Genomic DNA, 18,449 nt, shown 5'->3' with positions numbered 1-18,449 from the left:
ATTTATTTATTTTTTCTTCTAATTCTGCTCAGCCAGATCAGTGATCCTCACACATCCACCATACAGCATAGCCACTGTTTACTATTTCACCTTCTTGTGTCAGTTGATTACTGGTTGAGCAATTAATTAGCAATTATACCATTGTCCAGTAATTAGCTGTGATGAACAGAATTGGGGTAAGTAGGGAGCTCATATATAGGTGTTCCAACTGTCTGCTTAGCAGTCTGTTCGGAATCCCAGTAGGACTGGATGTTTCTATAGTGAACGGTGACCTGGTTATGTCTGGAATGCTGCAGCTGAATTGACGAAACACCTCGGGTATCCAGCTGTTGAGCAAATAATTCAGATAAATCATGGCCGAGATAAATAAGTGCTTTGGGTGTTGGTTGAAGTTTATTTATCAAGAGGGTGGCACAAGGCTGGTCCAGCCCCAAACATGCAGGAAAATGGCCCCGCTCATTTGTTGATTTTGATAGCATTAGCTGGCTGACAGATTGGCAGCATTGTGCAGATGGACGGCGCTGGCACAGAGCGCCAGTGTTGCCTGCAATTTGTATGCCAGCCTTCCCTGCTCTGTCCTCCCAGCGGCAGACAAAGGCTCTTTGTGGCTGGAGGATGAGTGGAGAACCATTCCTGGTAGAGGGATTAGCCATCACCTAGCAACGTCATCCTCGTTCACCTTCCCCGCTCGCTTGCCTGGTCCTCGGCCAGATTTCACTTATGGTTTTATGTGTGGTTTATGAGACCAAGTCTGTCAGTTTTCAGTACACGGCGGAAGCTGTAACCCATCACACCTTCTGACCACAAGTTGTCTCACACTGGTACTTTTCCATCTCCTATTGGCTTTTAGAATGTCTCCTCTGACCAGAGCTTCAGCAGCCTCTTCATCCTAACCATGCAGAGTGTTGCTGACCTTAGACGCCAGTCACCTTACCTTCCTTATAGTTTAGAAAAGGCAGAACCGGTAAAGCCGAGCTACACTGTATCTGAGCACCACAAACTGAAAACGCTATTTCATTTATTTTTAATGTTGTGAAACAATCTTCCCATCCATCTACGTCTCCATGCTTTATTTTGTTGGGAAAACACTTTAAAAAAATGCCTCCTTAGCATTTCTGGCTGTAGCCACCCTGAGCAAGGGCAGATGATTCATGTAGCATTTACTTTCTGGAATCCATCTGCCCTTAGCTCTGGCATGCAGGCAGGAGGGTGTGCTTGGCTGAGAGAGCCCCTCCCCATCTCCACCAGATGATAGAAAATGAAGACTCTTGGATGGATGACATCATTTTTGGTCTACGCCAGAAACCAGTAAACAAATTTAAAATTGTAAATTAATAAAAGTATCGTATATACTCGAGTATAGACGGACCCGAATATAAGCCAAGGCACCTAATTTTACCACAAAAAAAATAGGAAAACTTATTGACTCGAGTATAAGCCTAGGGTGGGAAATGCAGCAGCTACTGGGTAAACAATGCCCATTTGCAGTCACACTGTGCCCATTTTCAGCCTCACTGTGGCCATTTGCAGCCCCACTGTTGCCCGTTTGCAGCCCCACTGTTGCCCGTTTGCAGCCCCACTGTTGCCCGTTTGCAGCCCCACTGGTGCCCGTTTGCAGCCCCACTGGTGCCCGTTTGCAGCCCCACTGGTGCCCGTTTGCAGCCCCACTGGTGCCCGTTTGCAGCCCCACTGGTGCCCGTTTGCAGCCCCACTTGTGCCCATTGGCAGCCTCACTTGTGCCCATTGGCAGCTGTACCTGTGAATACTAAAACAGCGGGTGTCTCCTGCTGTGTCATGCAGTCTGTTTGGCAGCCGTCCATTGTAACAAAGCCCCGCCTCCTCCTCGTCCGTGATAGAGGAACACTGATACAATGCTGGGAAACTGTATCGGTGTTCCTCTATCACGGACAAGGAGGAGGCGGGGCTTTGTTACAATGGACGGCCGCCGAACAGACTGCATGACACAGCGGGAGAGGCCCGCTGTTTTCGTAATCACAGGTACAGCTGCAGATGGGCACCCTCACTCGAGTATAAGCCGAGGGAGAGTTTTCAGCCTAAAAAATGTGCTGAAAAACTCGGCTTATACTCAAGTATATACGGTAAATATGATCTACCTTCCTATCGATTTACTAATGCTAGCAGCAAAAGGATTGAGAACAGTCAATGTTGATTGTAAGAGTTGAGTTTCACTATAACATTAAACATGTTTTCTTCTAGATTGTTGCAAAGTACCCATCACTTTACCCCTTTAATTAGCAGGAAAAATTGAAATGCAATAATCCGTGTAATGCACCTTAGGCCACATTTTACAACCTCTCCTGAACGATCTTACTTGACAGATAGTAACTGATGTTTAAAAACGTCTGTTGTGCCGCGTTTACATGCCGCGTTTGATCGCAACAATGTCAGGATCCGCCCACATGCCTGGACCGGCACCCGGCACAGCCTCTCAGTGAGCCGCTTACTGTATAGTCTTCAAGTAAGACTATGCAGTACTCCCTGTATCCTTCAAAGCAGCACTCATACAGTGCCTTGAAAAAAGTATTCATACCTTGAAATTTTCTACATTTTCTCATGTTGCAAACAAAAATGTAAATGTATTTTATTGGAATTATTGATTTTAATAATGTGATAGACCAACACAAAGTGGCACATAATTGTGAAGTGGAAGGAAAATGATAAATGTGTTTCAGTTTTTTTTTACAAATATCTGAAAAGTGGCGTGCATTTGTATTCAGCCCCCCTGAGTCAATACTTTGTAGAACCACCTTTCACTGCAATTACATCTGCAAGTCTTTTTGGGGATGTCTCTACCAGCTTTGCACATCTAGAGAATGACATTTTGGCCCATTATTTGTGAAGTCGCTCAAGCTCTGTTGGATTGGATGGGGAGCGTCTGTGAACAGCAATTTTCAAGCCTTGCCACAGATTCTCAATTGGATTTAGGTCTGGACTTTGACTGGGCCATTCTAACACATGAATATGCTTTCATATAAACCAGGGATCACCAAACTACAGCCCTCCAGCTGTTGCGGAACTACACATCCCATGGGGCATTGTAAAACTCTGACATTCACAGACATGACTAGGCATGATGGGAATTGTAGTTCCTGAACAACTAGAGGGCCGTAGTTTGGAGACCCCTGAACCATTCCATTGTAGCTCTGGCTGTATGTTTAGGGTCGTTGTCCTGCGGGAATATGAAGCTTCGCCCCCAGTCTCAAGTCTTTTGCAGACTCTAACAGATTTTCTTCTAAGATTGCCCTGTATTTGGCTCTATTCATCTTCCCATCAACTCTGACCAGCTTCCCTGTCCCTGCTGAAGAAAAGCATCCCAACAACATGATTCTGCCACCACCATGTTTCAGGGCGTGTTCAGGGTGATGTGCAGTGTTGGTTTTCCACCACACATAGCGTTTTTTGCTTTTTAGGCCAAAAAATAAAATTTTGGTCTCATCTGACCAGAGCACCTTCTTCCACATGTTTGCTGTGTCCCCCACGTGGCTTCTTTACAAACTGCAAAAGGGACTTCTTATGACTTTCTTCTTGCCACTCTTCCATAAAGCCCAGATTTGTGGAGAGCACGACTAATAGTTGTCCTGTGGACAGATTCTCCCACCTGAGCTGTGGATCTCTGCAGCTCCTCCAGAGTTACCATGGGCCTCTTGGCTGCTTCTCTGATTAATGCTCTCCTTGCCCAGCTTGTCAGTTTAGGTGGACGGCCATGTCTTGGTAGGTTTCCAGTGGTGCCATACTCTTTCCAGAGCTCCGTGAGATGTTCAAAGCTTGGGATATTTTTTTAATAACCTAACCCTGCTTTAAACTTCTCCTCAACTTTATCGGTGACCTGTCTGGTGTGTTCCTTGGCCTTCATGATGCCGTTTGTTCACTAAGGTTATCTAACAAACCTCTGAGTGCTTCCCAGAACAGCTGCATTTATACTGAGATTAAATTACACACAGGTTACTTTATTTACTAATTAGGTGACTTCTGAAGGTAATTGGTTCCACTAGATTTTAGTTAGGGGTATCAGAGTAAAAGGGACTGAATACAAATGTACTCCACACCTTTCAAATATTTGTAAAAAATGTTAAAAACCATTTATCGTTTTCCTTCCACTTCACAATTATATGCAACTTTGTGTTGGGTATCACATAAAATACATTTACGTTTTTGATTGTAACATGACAAAATGTGGAAAATTTCAAGGGGTATGAATACTTTTTCAAGGCACTGTATTGAGCTTTTTATGTTCAGTGTGATTCCTGTAACAGTTCTGTTTTTGCTTTGTTTATGGGGTGTACTGTATTATAATTACCTGATCGTGTTTTCTTTTTTTTTTTTTTCTTTGCAGATTGCCTTCTCTCAGCACAGTAACTTTATGGACTTGGTGCAATTCTTTGTGACATTTTTCAGGTATGCTCCAAGCACCTTTGCTCTCTGGAGGGAAATCCCTCTCTCTGATTGACAGATGGTAATGATCAGTCTGTGTAGGGACACATTTCCATATTTGGCACCTTTAGGAAGCTTGCTGTCATTAAAAAATGGATATAATATGCCAAGTACTGTATAATCAGGAAATGCTTCTCTGTGAAATGTTGAGCAGAAATGATGCTTTATGAACCGGCAAAAGAAACCTACAGAACAGGTTTTAATGGATTATTTATCCTTATGTCAAATTGAGGTGACACAGAAACTTGCCCATGGCTGGCTTAGACATTTTTTGCAATTGCTTTAGCTGATCGTGGCCGCATTGGCGCACTTACAACAAAAACAATTGAGTACTGTCCGTGATATTTTTTTATTTGTAGTAACATCCAAATTTTCAGGACCAGCTTTAGGGGTGTGTAACCCCTTCTTCAAGGTCCAAGCAGGGGGACCTGGAAGAAGGGGGTACACCCATAAAGCTTATCGTGAAAATTTGGATGTTACTGCAAATAAAGTATCACGGACATTACTCAATTGTTTTTGTTGCAATTGCTTTTTAACTATTAGATTGTTTTTCTCCCATTGTTTGGTGCCACCTTGTGGTTAAATATAGATATTGCAGTGTTGTCAATTTTCTTTGTAAAATGTATGCCTAGATCAGCCCTTTTCAGGCAGGGTGCTTACTGGGTTCTTCAGAGGTGCCTTGGCTAAATGCCTAAAAATTTCCCAGAGTTGCCAAAAAATTGTCCACAACTCAGCAAAGTGGATCATCCCCAGGGTTGCCAACCATCAGTAAATATACGGACAGATTGTAAAAATCTGTGATTTTTTACAACTGTCTGTAAATATCAGGGGCTGATATTTTGTCACGCTGTGTTGACTTTCTAAGTATAAACCAGGCAAATTATTTCTTATGGGTATTGTCAGTGTTTACAGATTTGTTTTTATACTATTTAAATATCGATTGTCTTAGTTTTTATTAGAAGTTCTGTCATTTTTCAGGCTGTCAGTAAAAATAGTGCTCCCTTAGTAAATTTTCCTTGTTTTGTCAGCTGCGGGAGGTTGGCAACACTGATTGCATTTTTGTTACACAAAGTTACAGGTTTTTATTGTGCAGCATTACAACCAGCCAACAGTGTCCTTACAACTGATTAATATTATAATACATGATTAATATAGTGCCAACAGTTTGCGCAGCACTTTGCAATCTAAAGGGAGACAATACAGTTATAATACAATAAAATACAAAAGGGTTAAGAGTGCCCTGCTCGTAGGAGCTTACAAGCTAATGCTGATGACATCATCAATTGATCAAGTGCTCCTTGTTTTCCCCTCCCCTGCCCCATCTGTCAGCACCGGGGTCACATTAACTGGGTGAGGGAGAGAAACTGACAAAGAAGGAAACATCTGGAATACTAGTCAGTACCAGTAGTGTTATGGCGATTTTTACCTACCTCACTTATACGCTTAATGATACATAACATAAGTGATTAAAGGGGTTGTAAAGCTAAAATTCTTTTTGCCAATATCTGATCTATATGCTATATAGATCATGAATCTAGCTGTTATTTCTGCCGAAATTTTTTACTTACCTTTTTAGATAAATAGGCTTTATCGGCACTTGCTCCTTTCCTCTCTGTTCTCAACTTCCGGGTTTTTCGAGCGTGCTCCCTGCAGCAAAGTCACGGCTTCAAAGGAACTACAATTCCCTTGATGCTTACCGGCATCGCGCATGCGCAGTGCCGCTTTTTCGCTGTGTGACGACGGCCCTGAGCCACGCTTCCACTTCAGCAAAAAAGGGGGTGGAGTAGGGCGGAGTAAAGGCAGGGCTGTGCTGAGATGGTCATTCAGATTACAACGGCAAGGCACGGGAGGCGGAGCTACAGCGTCTTATACATGCCCGCGGCTCCCCTGCCTCCCGTGCCTGTGAACGCACACAGCGTCTCCCCACAGGGATGTAGTCCCAAGGGAGGGGGCGAGCACGCTGACTAACCCCCAGCCAGAATGGCTCGGATGATGGGGGCAAGCTTCTAGAGGAGGAACAGGAAGTTGAAAATTCACACACAGAAAAAAAGCATTTACAAAGGAAAACGAAGGAAAAGTTAAGTGAACCAACAGTACACTACCTTAAAAGAACATAGTTAGAAAATAAAAAAACGAACCTTTACAACCCCTTTAAAACCTTTTATCTATATATGAATCAACCAATGCGGTTGCAGCTATAACCCATGAAATCAATAAGGAATGATAATGGTGCTAAAATACAAAGATCGAATTTATTTATACAGAAAAGAAACAGAATAATCGAATATTACCAACTATAACGTAATGATGTTACAAATACAGTGTTGCCAGTCTACAAAGATAAATGCAAAAAGGAGATATGGTTACAATTGACATACACACGCTATCAAGGTATTAAGGCAAATCCTAGGATAGAAAAAGTTAGAGAAAAGAAAATAGAAATAAGATAATTCAGATAAGTTACAAAGACAGCCCTTACGTGATCATGCTTCGGTTAGACCGTGAGCCTAAGAGAGAGTGCATCCCTGGCAGCTTTAATTTTATATGTTCCATCCCTACCAATCACACAAATGGACTAATTTAATTGGTTCAGAGTTGGCATTGAATCCTGATTGGCTGAAATTCAATCCTAGTTAGCCATCATGCTTTTCACATAAGCATTAGACTCTCTTCGGTGGCTCTCTGTCTTGAAACATGATTACCTTCGTTAAGTCTATCTCTTGATTTAAAACCAGTCAGCCCACTGTGAACTTAGCCTAAATTAAAATTTCAAGGACTTATGATCAGGTGGAGACACAATGTCTGCTCCTCACTCCAAAGACAATAGTGTAACTTATTCACTATGCAGACAAAAGACGTCGGTCTTTTGAGATACAGAAAACAGTAACCAGGCCCACCTCTCATGATTAAACACACGTTCCTATAAAAAATATATATATATATATATATATATATATATAAAAACAGAGCATGGTAATTTGATTAGAAAGTCCTCACAATGGTTCACTTGAAGCTCATTGATATAAATATTAATTTCAACATTTCCACATCAGTAGGCCGAGGCATACTAGCTTTGCAAGAATAAATCCTCTAATGTTGGGTGATCTATGTGTGTGGATGTTTCTGCATTATGTAAAACATTTAGCGTAGTTTTTTTGCATTTTTAGAATGGGGTGCCTTGAGGTTGTGCAGAATTTTAAAGTTGAGCACTAATCTGCATGCTTAACCCTCAGGCATAAAACCCCCTCCTCAAAAAAACAAATGGCCCCTGCCCCCACCTATAATTGGCTTTCACAGCAAGGAAAACATGGAAGGGCAAACGCATGAAAGACAAAAACAGAACATTCCATAGCTCAACTCACCAACCAGTCTGCCAACTGAACAAATTAACCTGTCCTACAGTCTGCGTTAAAAACAGGGGTTTAGTTATCACGCATTTGAAAACGCATGCATAAGCAGCAAGGCCTCTTCACGGCACCCTGTGTATGCTTGCAGAACCCCCTCCTCCCAGTACAAATTCACCCTCTGCTGAAATCCCCATCTTCCCAGCACAATTCTTCCCCCAAATCCCCCAGCACAAATGACCCCCCCCCCCCCCAAAAAAAGCTCCCCTCCTAGTACAAATCCTTTACCCCCCAAAATTCCCCTTCGAGTAAACATCCCCCCCCCCCCCTCCTCTCAGCACAAATCCACCCCAAATTTCCCCTCCTAGCACAAATACCCCACTTGAAGTCAAGTGGGATGAAACGCGTCGGTTTTGCTAGTCCAGCTCTTCAAATTGCGCTTTAATTTTTTGAACCTTTGATCACATTTTATCTGTACACATCATCCAGATGTTTGTACTGCCTTTTAAATAAATCCATCCTTTTGACCTACACCATGCAGAGGTGTTTTTTTTCTTCTTATGACCCCTATGTTTGAACATCCATTGGATGGGATCGTTGTATGCATTGCCAAGACATTTGGTGATCTGTATTTTGAATTCTGGTTCTCTACCTCTAAGCTTGGTTGACTCGCTGCCGCTGGCATGTTGGGTCCACGGTTTCTGGTAAGAGTAACCTTCCCTTAGCCTAGGTGGAGGACGCACTATCACGGGTTATCTGATATCAACCTTGGTTCTTCTATTTGCCTTTGGTTCCAGACTTTGATCCCACTCTGTGAGTTTGGCTCAGTGTGGACCATTCAGCAGACCACTTTGGGTCTTAAATTGAATTACCTTTATTCACTTTAAAGACTTTATTTCATTGCACATATTAATTTGTGTTGTTTCCTTGATTCCGTTTGCACTATTTGTTTTGCACATATGCACTTTATTAATGAGTCACTGTGTTACATGCTATTGCAGTTTATGAATTCTTGTTAACTTGTCCATGCAGGCTATGTTTATTGCATTAGTCTCTATGTACCCAGTTGGTCATAGCAAACACTTTTATACTTGTTATACAGATTTATTTGTTACCTAGTGCTGCACTTTTATCCACTTATCACAAATACACCCCCCCCAATCATCAAATACACCCCCCCCCCCCCCAATCATCCCTACTAGCACAAATACACCCAAACAAATTTCCCATCCTAGCACAAAAACACAGTTCCCTCCCCCCTCTACCATATCACCTCTTCTAGCACAAATACTCCCCCAACCCCCCCCCAACACAAATCCCCCTAAATCGCCACTCCTAGCACACACCCCTAAATTTTAAATTTCTGTTCCTAGAACACTTCCTTACCCCCTGCCACCCCCCCCCTTCCCAATTCCCCTCAATCTCTTGGCAGCGCCCCCACCTCACATGATACCACAGGGCAGCCGCCCCTCCTGCCCACCCCTTCTCCTGGCCCTGGATAGAGGTATTGTGGTAAATGCAGTATTCTCCCAGCATATTTTTATTTTTTTGAGAATTGCTAAATCAGACAAAAGCTACAGCGACACTCCCATCTCATATCACCACTTCATTGCTTGGCTTCTTACGTGTATACAGATTTCAGAGATAAATGCTGAAATACAGAATCCTCACCTACAAATGATTCTTACAAGGGCTTGAGAAATGCTCCATGCCTGATGTTCTGCACTGTATGCTGGGTGAAAGCACATGCAAATGCAGAAGAAAACATTGCTGCAGTCCCGTTGCAGAGTAATAGAGACATACACATCAGGGGGGACAATATTGACCTGAAGTCCGGGTTTCCCAAGCCCCTAACTAATGCTATAAGTGAACCAAGACGGGTATCAAGAGCTTTTATTTTTTTTTTATATTGCAGTTGTTTCCTCTCCTTGCTTCTTGTTGCTGCTGTGGTTTGGAAAATTAAACAGAGCTGCTGGGCATCCAGGAGAAGAGAGGTAAGTGAATCTGACATAATTGTACTTTTAGTGTAATTTATTTATTTCAGTATTAATATTTGGCGCTAATCACTGCCTTTTAAATTGTTTTACAAATTTCAGTCTGCGGCCAAAATTATTGCCTTTTGCTTAAATTGTATTTGTCCTTTACCCATCCTTACCAATATAACATTTTTTTTTTATTGGGGGGGAATAATCAGAAATTGCCTTCCTCTTGCTTTCCTGCTGGGTTCGACATCTTACTTGGCCAGCTTGGGATGACGGAACTCCGGCTCATTCCCACGAGGTTTCCGGCAGAGTCATGCTGGACTGGGAAAGGACCCTCCACAAACTCTTGTCACGGGTGGAAGGGCACATTTGTCTGAAATGTCTTTGGACAGTATGTTGTAGTAATAAAGTATAAATAAAGGCTAAACTTTTATTTTTTATTTTTGACAGTGAAGTGGGATTAGAACCCCTGTCTATTTATATTTGGAGATTCACCCTCTCTTTTTGTCCTGTTTACCATTATCATTGAAAGTGGAAGTAAAAGAAAATCCCAAAGAGTTGTCTCCATAAAAGTATTAGAGGGGAAATCTTCTAGTGAGGACTAGGGCTGGGAGATTTTCTAAAAAAAAAAAAAAAAAAATCTGCGAAATTCTTAAAAAAAAAACTCGATTCACGATTCGAATCGAGTTTTTTTTTTTTTTTTTTTTTTGGACACTGCGCCGGTCCTGAGAAGCTGCGGGCAGGAGTTTTTAGGCAAGGCCGCAGCTTCTGCTTAGTCCGCGAGGCCGGACGCCGTGGACTAGGCCGAACCACGGCCTCACCTAAAAACTCCTGCCCGCAGCTTCTCAGGAACGGCGCGGTGAAAAAAAAAAAATCTAAAAAAAATTGATTTGCTTAAATTTTGAATCGATTTAACCTCTCAACTCGATTCAAGATTTGAATCGATTTTTTCCCCAGCCCTAGTGGGGACACTAGTTCTGGGGGTCCCAAGGAATTCCTTAACCACTTGACCTCCGGAAGATTTATCCCCGTTCATGACCAGGCCATTTTTTGCGATACGGCACCGGCGTTAGTTTAACTGACAATTGCGCAGTCGCATTAAGCTATACCCAAATAAAATTGATGTCTTTTTTTTTTCCAAATAGAGCTTTATTTTGTTGGTATTTGATCACCTCTGCGTTTTTTTATTTTTTGTGCTATAAACAAAAAAAGACCAACAGTTTAAAAAAAATATATATATTTTTTTTACTTTCTACTATAAAACAAATGTAAAAAAATCTAATTTCTTCATCAATCGATTTAGGCCAATATGTATTCTGCTACATATTTTTGGTAAACAAAAATCCCAAGAAGCGTATAGTGATTGGTTTACGCAAAAGTTATATCGTCTACAAACTATGGGATATTTTTATTATTTATTTTTGTACTAGTTATGGTGGTGATCAGCGACTTATAGCTGGATATTGCGTCAGACAAGTCGGACACTTGACACTTTTTGGGGACTAGTGACTCTAATATAGTGATCAGTCACTGTACAAAGGCTGGGAAGGGGTTAAAGTGTTACTAAACTCACAACAGTAAAATCAGTCTGTATATGCAGTAAAGCATGCTTGTTATACTCACTGTGGAACCTAAGGGGTTACTCCTCTGCATTGTGTAAAAAGATTGTTTGATCTTGTCTTCTCTGATCTTCACCTTCTTCCAGTGTCCCCAATTCATCTCTGGATATTATTGAGGGAGGGGGATAAGCTGCACATGCCCAGTCTGGTGTGAATTGCTACAGAGATGTTGTTTTTTTTTTCTTTCTTCGGAGGGTGCATGTGATCAGCATCGGCCAATCAGCACTGCTCAGATAGAGGGTCAGGGGCCCTGCAGTATTATAGGACAGTGAGAGCAATATGAAAACTCCTCCTACGAACTTTAACCAGACACTGATAGAAGTCACAAGACTGCTATAATACAGTACTTCTGATGAGAAAAGATATTTAGCAGTTTATATACATTTAGAGTTGCATTTTAATATTCTGTGTACTGTGGGAGACCAGATATAGTGAATGTAGGGTCCTGGGTTTAGTAACACTTTAACATCAGGGGCGATCAAATGGTTAACTGTGTGCCTAGCCTGTGTTTCAGTGTAATGTGGGAGGTGCTTCTACTAGTGGAAGACATGGATCAATGTTTCTGCTTTACTGGAACACAGGATCCATGCCTTCTGTACTCACAGAATGGCAACCTGCCTTGTTTACATAGGCCAGTGATGGCGAACCTTGGCACCCAAGATGTTTTGGAACTACATTTCCCATGATGCTCCACTACACTGCAGAGTGCACGAGCTTCATGGGAAATGTAGTTCCAAAACATCTGGGGTGCCAAGGTTCGCCATCACTGACATAGGCAGACTGCCATTTTGTGTGTTTACCGAAGCATCAGCGGGGCCGGAGCAAGTTCCCCAGACCCGGAAGTGTCAGATTAGGTACCTGATCAGGCACAGAGCAGCCACCCTGCTGCAATAAATGTGCCGTGGGTGGTCCACAAGTGATTCATTTTGCAGGGATTTCCTCACTTCCTGTTTTGACTGTGGAACAGGAAGTGAAGAGAAATCTCCCCAGTGGGACGCAGATGGTAAAAAAAAAAAAAAAAAAAACTGTCAAGGTTTTAACCCTCCCATACTCTATCCAAAATGGGGAAAAAAATGCTTTGCTTACAGTTCTACTTTAACAGTACCCTTCGCTGGAAATGCCTTGGCTCGGTTATTTGAAGAATAGATGTCATAAGGCAGGCCATATATGGGTCGAAGAAAGAATTTTCTTTCGAGAATCTTATCTAAGAATTTTCATTCGTATTTTGCACCATTATTGGGCTGCAGCAACAGCCGATTTTCGTGCGGCCATCAAATTCGAGTAATCGGACATGTTAGAATTTTTTAGAAAAATGAATGATTTTCTAATCAATGATGGGAGAATCGTGCGAGAAATGTCATTGAAAACGAAATGCGTATGTGCAAGAAAAGAGAATTCCTGGAAAGAAAAGAAGATTCCCAGCCACGAAAATCCCTTTCTGTAGCAACAGGAGGGGAAATTGAAGGCTTGGTTGGCCGAATTTCGAAATCAATGGTGGCACCATCGGATCACAAAGCGCACGAAATTTCTGATTTTCAAAAGAAAATGCTTTTGAAAATTCGACCCATGTATGGCCAGCCTAAGTGTCCATAAACTTTCGGCCGTTTTTATCTAGGATCCTCCCCAGGCACAGATGAATCTATCCTAAGGTCAAGCATGGGTATTCAGAAAGTGTCTGTACTATACCAATATAAAAATGTTAGGTAATGCACTTTTCGTAGACCTGACCGGTTCATTCTAAAGCCAACGTGCCATCATCGTTATTTGACCAGAGACATTTTTTGGTCTGTACATATGCTGTCTCTGTATATATTCTCCATGCCCTTTCTACAGTCAGTTTGCTGCTTCCCTGCTCTTAGGAAGGGTTGTCCTTGGTGCGTCAGCTGGGATATTTCCAGTTAATACGATTTTTGTCACGTTTTCTGTCCTGAGGCTCTCCATCCATTTTACTATTCCACATTTGAGGGTCTCTTTCCCTTTCTCGGAACTCTCTGCATTCTTTACAAGCGTGTCTGTTCTCGCAGCTGTCACGCGGGCCTCGTTACTGCCGGATATCGGGTCACTTGATGTGTGTGTGCTGGAGGCAAACTTCCTTATACTCCCACTGCACCTCGGAGTGTTCTTTACAACTCCTATGAATGTTACGCGCCTCGTACGCAGGCAGTTACAGATGGCCACTGCATAATCCACCTGCCTATTTTATTTACCCCAATGGACATACCACTAGGTTCTCTCCTTGTGGCTTGAGCGCTTTATCTGTTTTCTTGGATGTTTTTGTTGTCAACTTTCCATCTATTAAATCTTCTGCTCTTGTTTTACCTTTGGATAGTAAAAGATTTTTTTTTCTGCCAGTATATACCATAGCTCCCAACTGTCCCTAATTTGGAGCAATGTCCCTCTGTCCCTCATTCCTCCTGATTTGTCCCTCATTTTGGTCTGATCTATATAGATGTATATAAAATGCACTTTTTATCTATCAAAAAGTGTTTTCCAGCGCTAAACCTTTAACCTGATTTCTAAATTGCTGCATTTGTAAATTCCAAAAGCCAATATAACGGAATAGTAGTGGTAAAAAAGCACCTTTAAGGGGGCGTGGCAGGGGGTGTGTCCTATGCCTGCATACATTTGCTGATAGGTGTCCCTCATTCCCATCTCAAAAAGTTGGGAGGTATGAAATACCTTATACAGCCCACTTCCTGTTTCTTGTCTGAAAAAAGCCTAGGCTTATGACATCATGCACAGCGCGCGCTCTCTCTCTCTCTCTCTCTCTCTCTCTCTCTCTCTCTCCTCTCTCTCTCCTCTCTCTCTTGCTCCTCTCTCTCTCTCTCCTCTCTCTCTCTCTTTCGTGAGAGTTTGCCAAGAGGAGGGGTGAGTCATAAGAGGGCCAATGAGAGCTGCAGAGCTGGAGGTGTCTCTCCGTGTAAATTCAGGAAGTGAACAGGCTGCAGCTTCAGCTGCCCACAGTTAAAATGGATGCAGCCAGACTCAGTGGAGGGAGATTTCTGCAGCATATTTGGCAAGTCTAAAATCACAGTATATATAAAATAATGTGCAAATTGGTTGGAGGGAAGCTTCAGAATGGCAAAGATGTTTTTATTACACATTATGTGAGCAGACTGCAGTTTCTCTTTAACTCATCGGGGTTGATTTATTAAAAGTGCAAAATTCGGAGCAGCTATGCATGGTAGCCAATCAGTTTCTAACTTCAGCTTGTTTAATTAAGCTTTTTAGAAAAAAAAAAAAACCTGGAAGCGGATTGGTTTCTACGAGAGCTGGAAAGCTGGAGGTGTGTGTCTGTGTAAATCCAGGAAGTGAACAGGCAGCAGCTTCAACTGCCCACATTTAAAATGGTTGCAGCCAGACTCGGTGGAGGGAGATTTCTGCAGCATATTTGGCAAGGACAGAATCACGGTATACATAAGTGGTTGGAGGGAAGCTTCAGAATGGCATATTTTTTTTTATTACAAATTATGTGAGCAGACTGCAGTTCCTCTTTAAAGCCTAAAGTTGTCCTGTCACAATCAGGGGCTTATCTACAGCGGGGCAAACAAGGCGTTTGGCTTGGGTGGCGCCACCCCCAGGCAGAAAGGACACCATATAGGAGGACTGCAGAGAGAAGCTCCTAATATGTGACACTTGGACAAATCTTGTCTTGGGGTCTGATGAGGAAGCCGCAGCTGATCGCTGTGAATGGCTGCAGATTCCTCATCAGACTCTGAGACGAGAACAGTATACCGCGGCACTCCCTTTACATTTCTAAATGTCCCAATTTATAATGTCACAGTGTGTCCCAATCTGTACAGCCTCCATATGCCTTAGAGCTGCACGCCCTGTTCTTCTGCACCTCCCCAGGGGGTGCCATCCACCAGTCTGCTTGTGGGCAAGGAGAACTGGGGGCTTCAGTAATAACAGCCAGGGACACAGGCAGCTCCAAGTCATACTGGCGCCCTGTGACTGGATCAGCAGCACAGAGCAGACTAGTAAATCATCCTCATAATAATAGCCAGGTAAGAAGGTTTTAATAACACTTTTCTATAGTCCTATATGGGCTGCCTATGGGGTAGACTTTGTCGCAGTAAGTGGGCTTAAAGCGGGGTACCACCCAAATTTTGAACATTATCTCTATGCAGTCTCTTCCTTGCCTAGATGCTGACATGCTGTGTAAAAAAAAATTTAAATCGCCGTAATTCCCTTTTTTTTTTCTAATCTTCTTAGCACTTCCTGGTTTTCCTCCCATGGGAGTAGGCGTGTTTCTAGCCTCTCCCAGACCTCCCACAGTCCCCTGGGAGCTAGTCTCAGGCTTCCCAGCATGCATTGTGCAACAGCGTCATCACAACATCTCGGTGAATGCTGGGAGCACAGCATTCACCGCATCCAGGAAATACATGCTTGTGGGCTTCAAATGCCCACAATAAAGATGGAAACCGCCTTCAGTGAATTTTATAAGTTATTCTTTACAACGAAATCGGACACAGGCAGACTTATTACACAGAACATGTGAGTAGATAATCATGAGAAGAAAAGTTTGTGAATTAACTCCAAAAAAAAAACTGATAGGTGGACCCCCGCTTTAAGCACCATATAGCAATATGGTGTGACCTAATCCCCATATTTTTGAAAATGTTTTTTTTTTTTTAAATGTTTAGGCGTTTTAAATAGCCTTGCAAGGAGGTAAATGTCTTTATTTTTTGTGTGTGTGCTGTAATATTTTGTTCTATCTGGGCTGCCTGACGCACACCAGTAATACTAGAGACTGCATGTTACTTGCTACAGTCCACCAGAGACCCGTCGCAGCGAGGTGGGGCAAAATTTGATTGGGGGTGGGGAGGGGGGGGGAGTGCGATTTTCAGTCTTGTCTAGGGCAGCACAAAACTAAAATTCACCCCTAGTCACAATGTCTAACATGCAGATGTGTATTGGCTTGGTAGCAGTTACCTCACCTGCTTGCACTAAATGATAAAAAATTGATACCAGTTAAATTAAAGCTGAACTCCGAGATAAGCACTCCTCATGTGTATTTTTCCTTGAATCTTGGTGTGCTTTGTGTATTTCTTCCAGATATGTGCAGTAATCCAGTGCAAGACTTTCCCTCTGTGCAGGAGCTTCCTGTAATAAAGACCGGTCACTGCTGCTCTCTCTCCTTGTACAGGGTGAATGGTCTTGTCTCCGCCCCCTCCTGTAGTTTTCTGCAGGCAGGCGATAGTAGGTGGGGCCTAGTATAGTATGTATGTGTGTATATATATATATATATATATATATATATATATATGTGTGTGTGTGTGTATATATAATATATATTAGAGCTGTGCGGTTCTGGCCAAAATGAGAATCACAATTTTTTTGTTTAGAATAAAAAGATCACGATTCTCGCGACGTCAAATCTTTCACATTATCCAAAAAAAATTGGGCTAACTTTACTGGTTAGTTCTTCTTTTTTTTTTTTTTTTTTTTTTTTTTTTTTTTAATTATTTAAAGTAATTTTTTCCAAAAAAATTGCATTTGAAGGAACCCTGAGCAAATACACTGTGACATAAAATATTGCAACAACCACCATTTTATTCTCTAGGGTCTCTACTAAAAAATATATATATATAATGTTTGGGGGTTTTAAGTAATTTTCTAGGAAAAAGAAAATGATTTTAACTTGAAACCAACAAATGTCAGAAAAAGGTTTAGTGGTTACACTTCCCTCACTTACACAGAAGTCTATTCCATTGACAAATTGTTACAATGTTTCTACTTAAGTTTCACTGCTAAAGAATGTTTTGATTTTTTTCTTCCTTTCTTTTGATGGCTGTGGCTTCAGAAGAGCAGAGAGAATTATTTGCATAGTAAGAATTGTGAAACACGTTTTTTTTTCAAGATCGCAACGGGGAAAAAAATTGCGATAACAATTTTTGACAATTAATCGTGCAGCTCTAATATGTATATATAAAGCCACAACTTATTCCAGTTTTGGGTAGAGTAAAAAAAAAAAAGTATTCTTTGTTATTTGTGTTCTATTAGACCCCTTTCACACTGGGGCGGTTTGCAGGCGTTATTGCGCTATAAATACCGCCTGCAAACCGCCCCTAAACAGCCTCCTCTGTTTGTTCAGTGTGAAAGCCCGAGGGCTTTCACACTGAAGCGGTGCGCTGGCAGGAGAAGAAAAAATCTCCTGCAAGCTGCATCTTTGGAGCGGTGAAGGAGCGGTGTATTCACCGGTCCTAAATCGCTCCTGCCCATTGAAATCAATGGGACAGCGCGGCAATACCGCGGCTATAGCCGCGCTATACGAGTGGTTTTAACCCTTTTTCGGCCGCCAGCGGGGGGTTAAAACCGCACCGCTAGCGGCCGAATACCGCGGTAAAACAGCGCTAAAAATAGCGCTGTTTTACCGCCGACGCCCCCTACCGCCCCAGTGTGAAAGCAGCCTAAGTGAGTCTTAAGCATCATTTCACCCTCAAAAATATTAAATGACTAATTTCTGAGTCTAAAACGTGTTGCCTTTTGGAATTACCAGCCAATACAAGATTTCTACCAACCCCCATGGTATGTGGGCCTTTCAGGGCCATATAAGTAGGTGTAACGGCTTTAACCTTCGATAAGGATCTGTGCTGCTGGACAGTGACAGAGGAGCTCTGACAGTAAGAGGAGACTAATGGTGGGATTTTACCTAGAGATCACAGCGGCCGTCACCGAGCACAAGAATCATTATGTCGAAAGGATGAAACTAATTACCAGCAGATTTGGACAGAATTAGATTGTGATAACGGACATCTGGCTCAGCTATGGCTGTTCAGGGAGCGTTCAATCTATTGGAGTCATTCTGGAAATCAGCATTTTTCGACCTTTGAACCCTGGTCACGTTTACTCTGCTGATATCTGTAACACGCACAATGCTGTCTTTACACAGCGGCATATATGGTATTTGTAGTAAGAAAAGTTTGAAATGGAAAAGGCTTCCTTCATCTAATCAAACTGGTTTGCTGAAATCTTGAGGGAGGTTAGTGAGTTAAAAGAGTTAAATGGTCATCAAATGGCAAGACTGTAACTCACTAAACTGGACTATT

General features: G+C 42.3%; 1 protein-coding gene across 1 annotated transcript in view; it reads left to right on the top strand.

The window, feature by feature from the left end:
- ATRN (attractin) overlaps nucleotides 1-18,449 on the top strand; it is a gene marked incomplete in the record, with an annotated part of 355,064 nt that overhangs the window by 260,850 nt on the left and 75,765 nt on the right. Inside the window, 2 exon segments of the mRNA XM_073611025.1 lie at nucleotides 4,355-4,416; nucleotides 9,712-9,790. Of these exon segments, the coding sequence (XP_073467126.1) occupies nucleotides 4,355-4,416; nucleotides 9,712-9,790 (141 nt within the window).

Source organism: Aquarana catesbeiana, linkage group LG01 (genome assembly GCF_042186555.1).
Source record: "Aquarana catesbeiana isolate 2022-GZ linkage group LG01, ASM4218655v1, whole genome shotgun sequence".
Lineage (NCBI taxonomy): Eukaryota > Metazoa > Chordata > Amphibia > Anura > Ranidae > Aquarana > Aquarana catesbeiana.
This window is presented reverse-complemented; position numbering and strand designations above follow the sequence as displayed.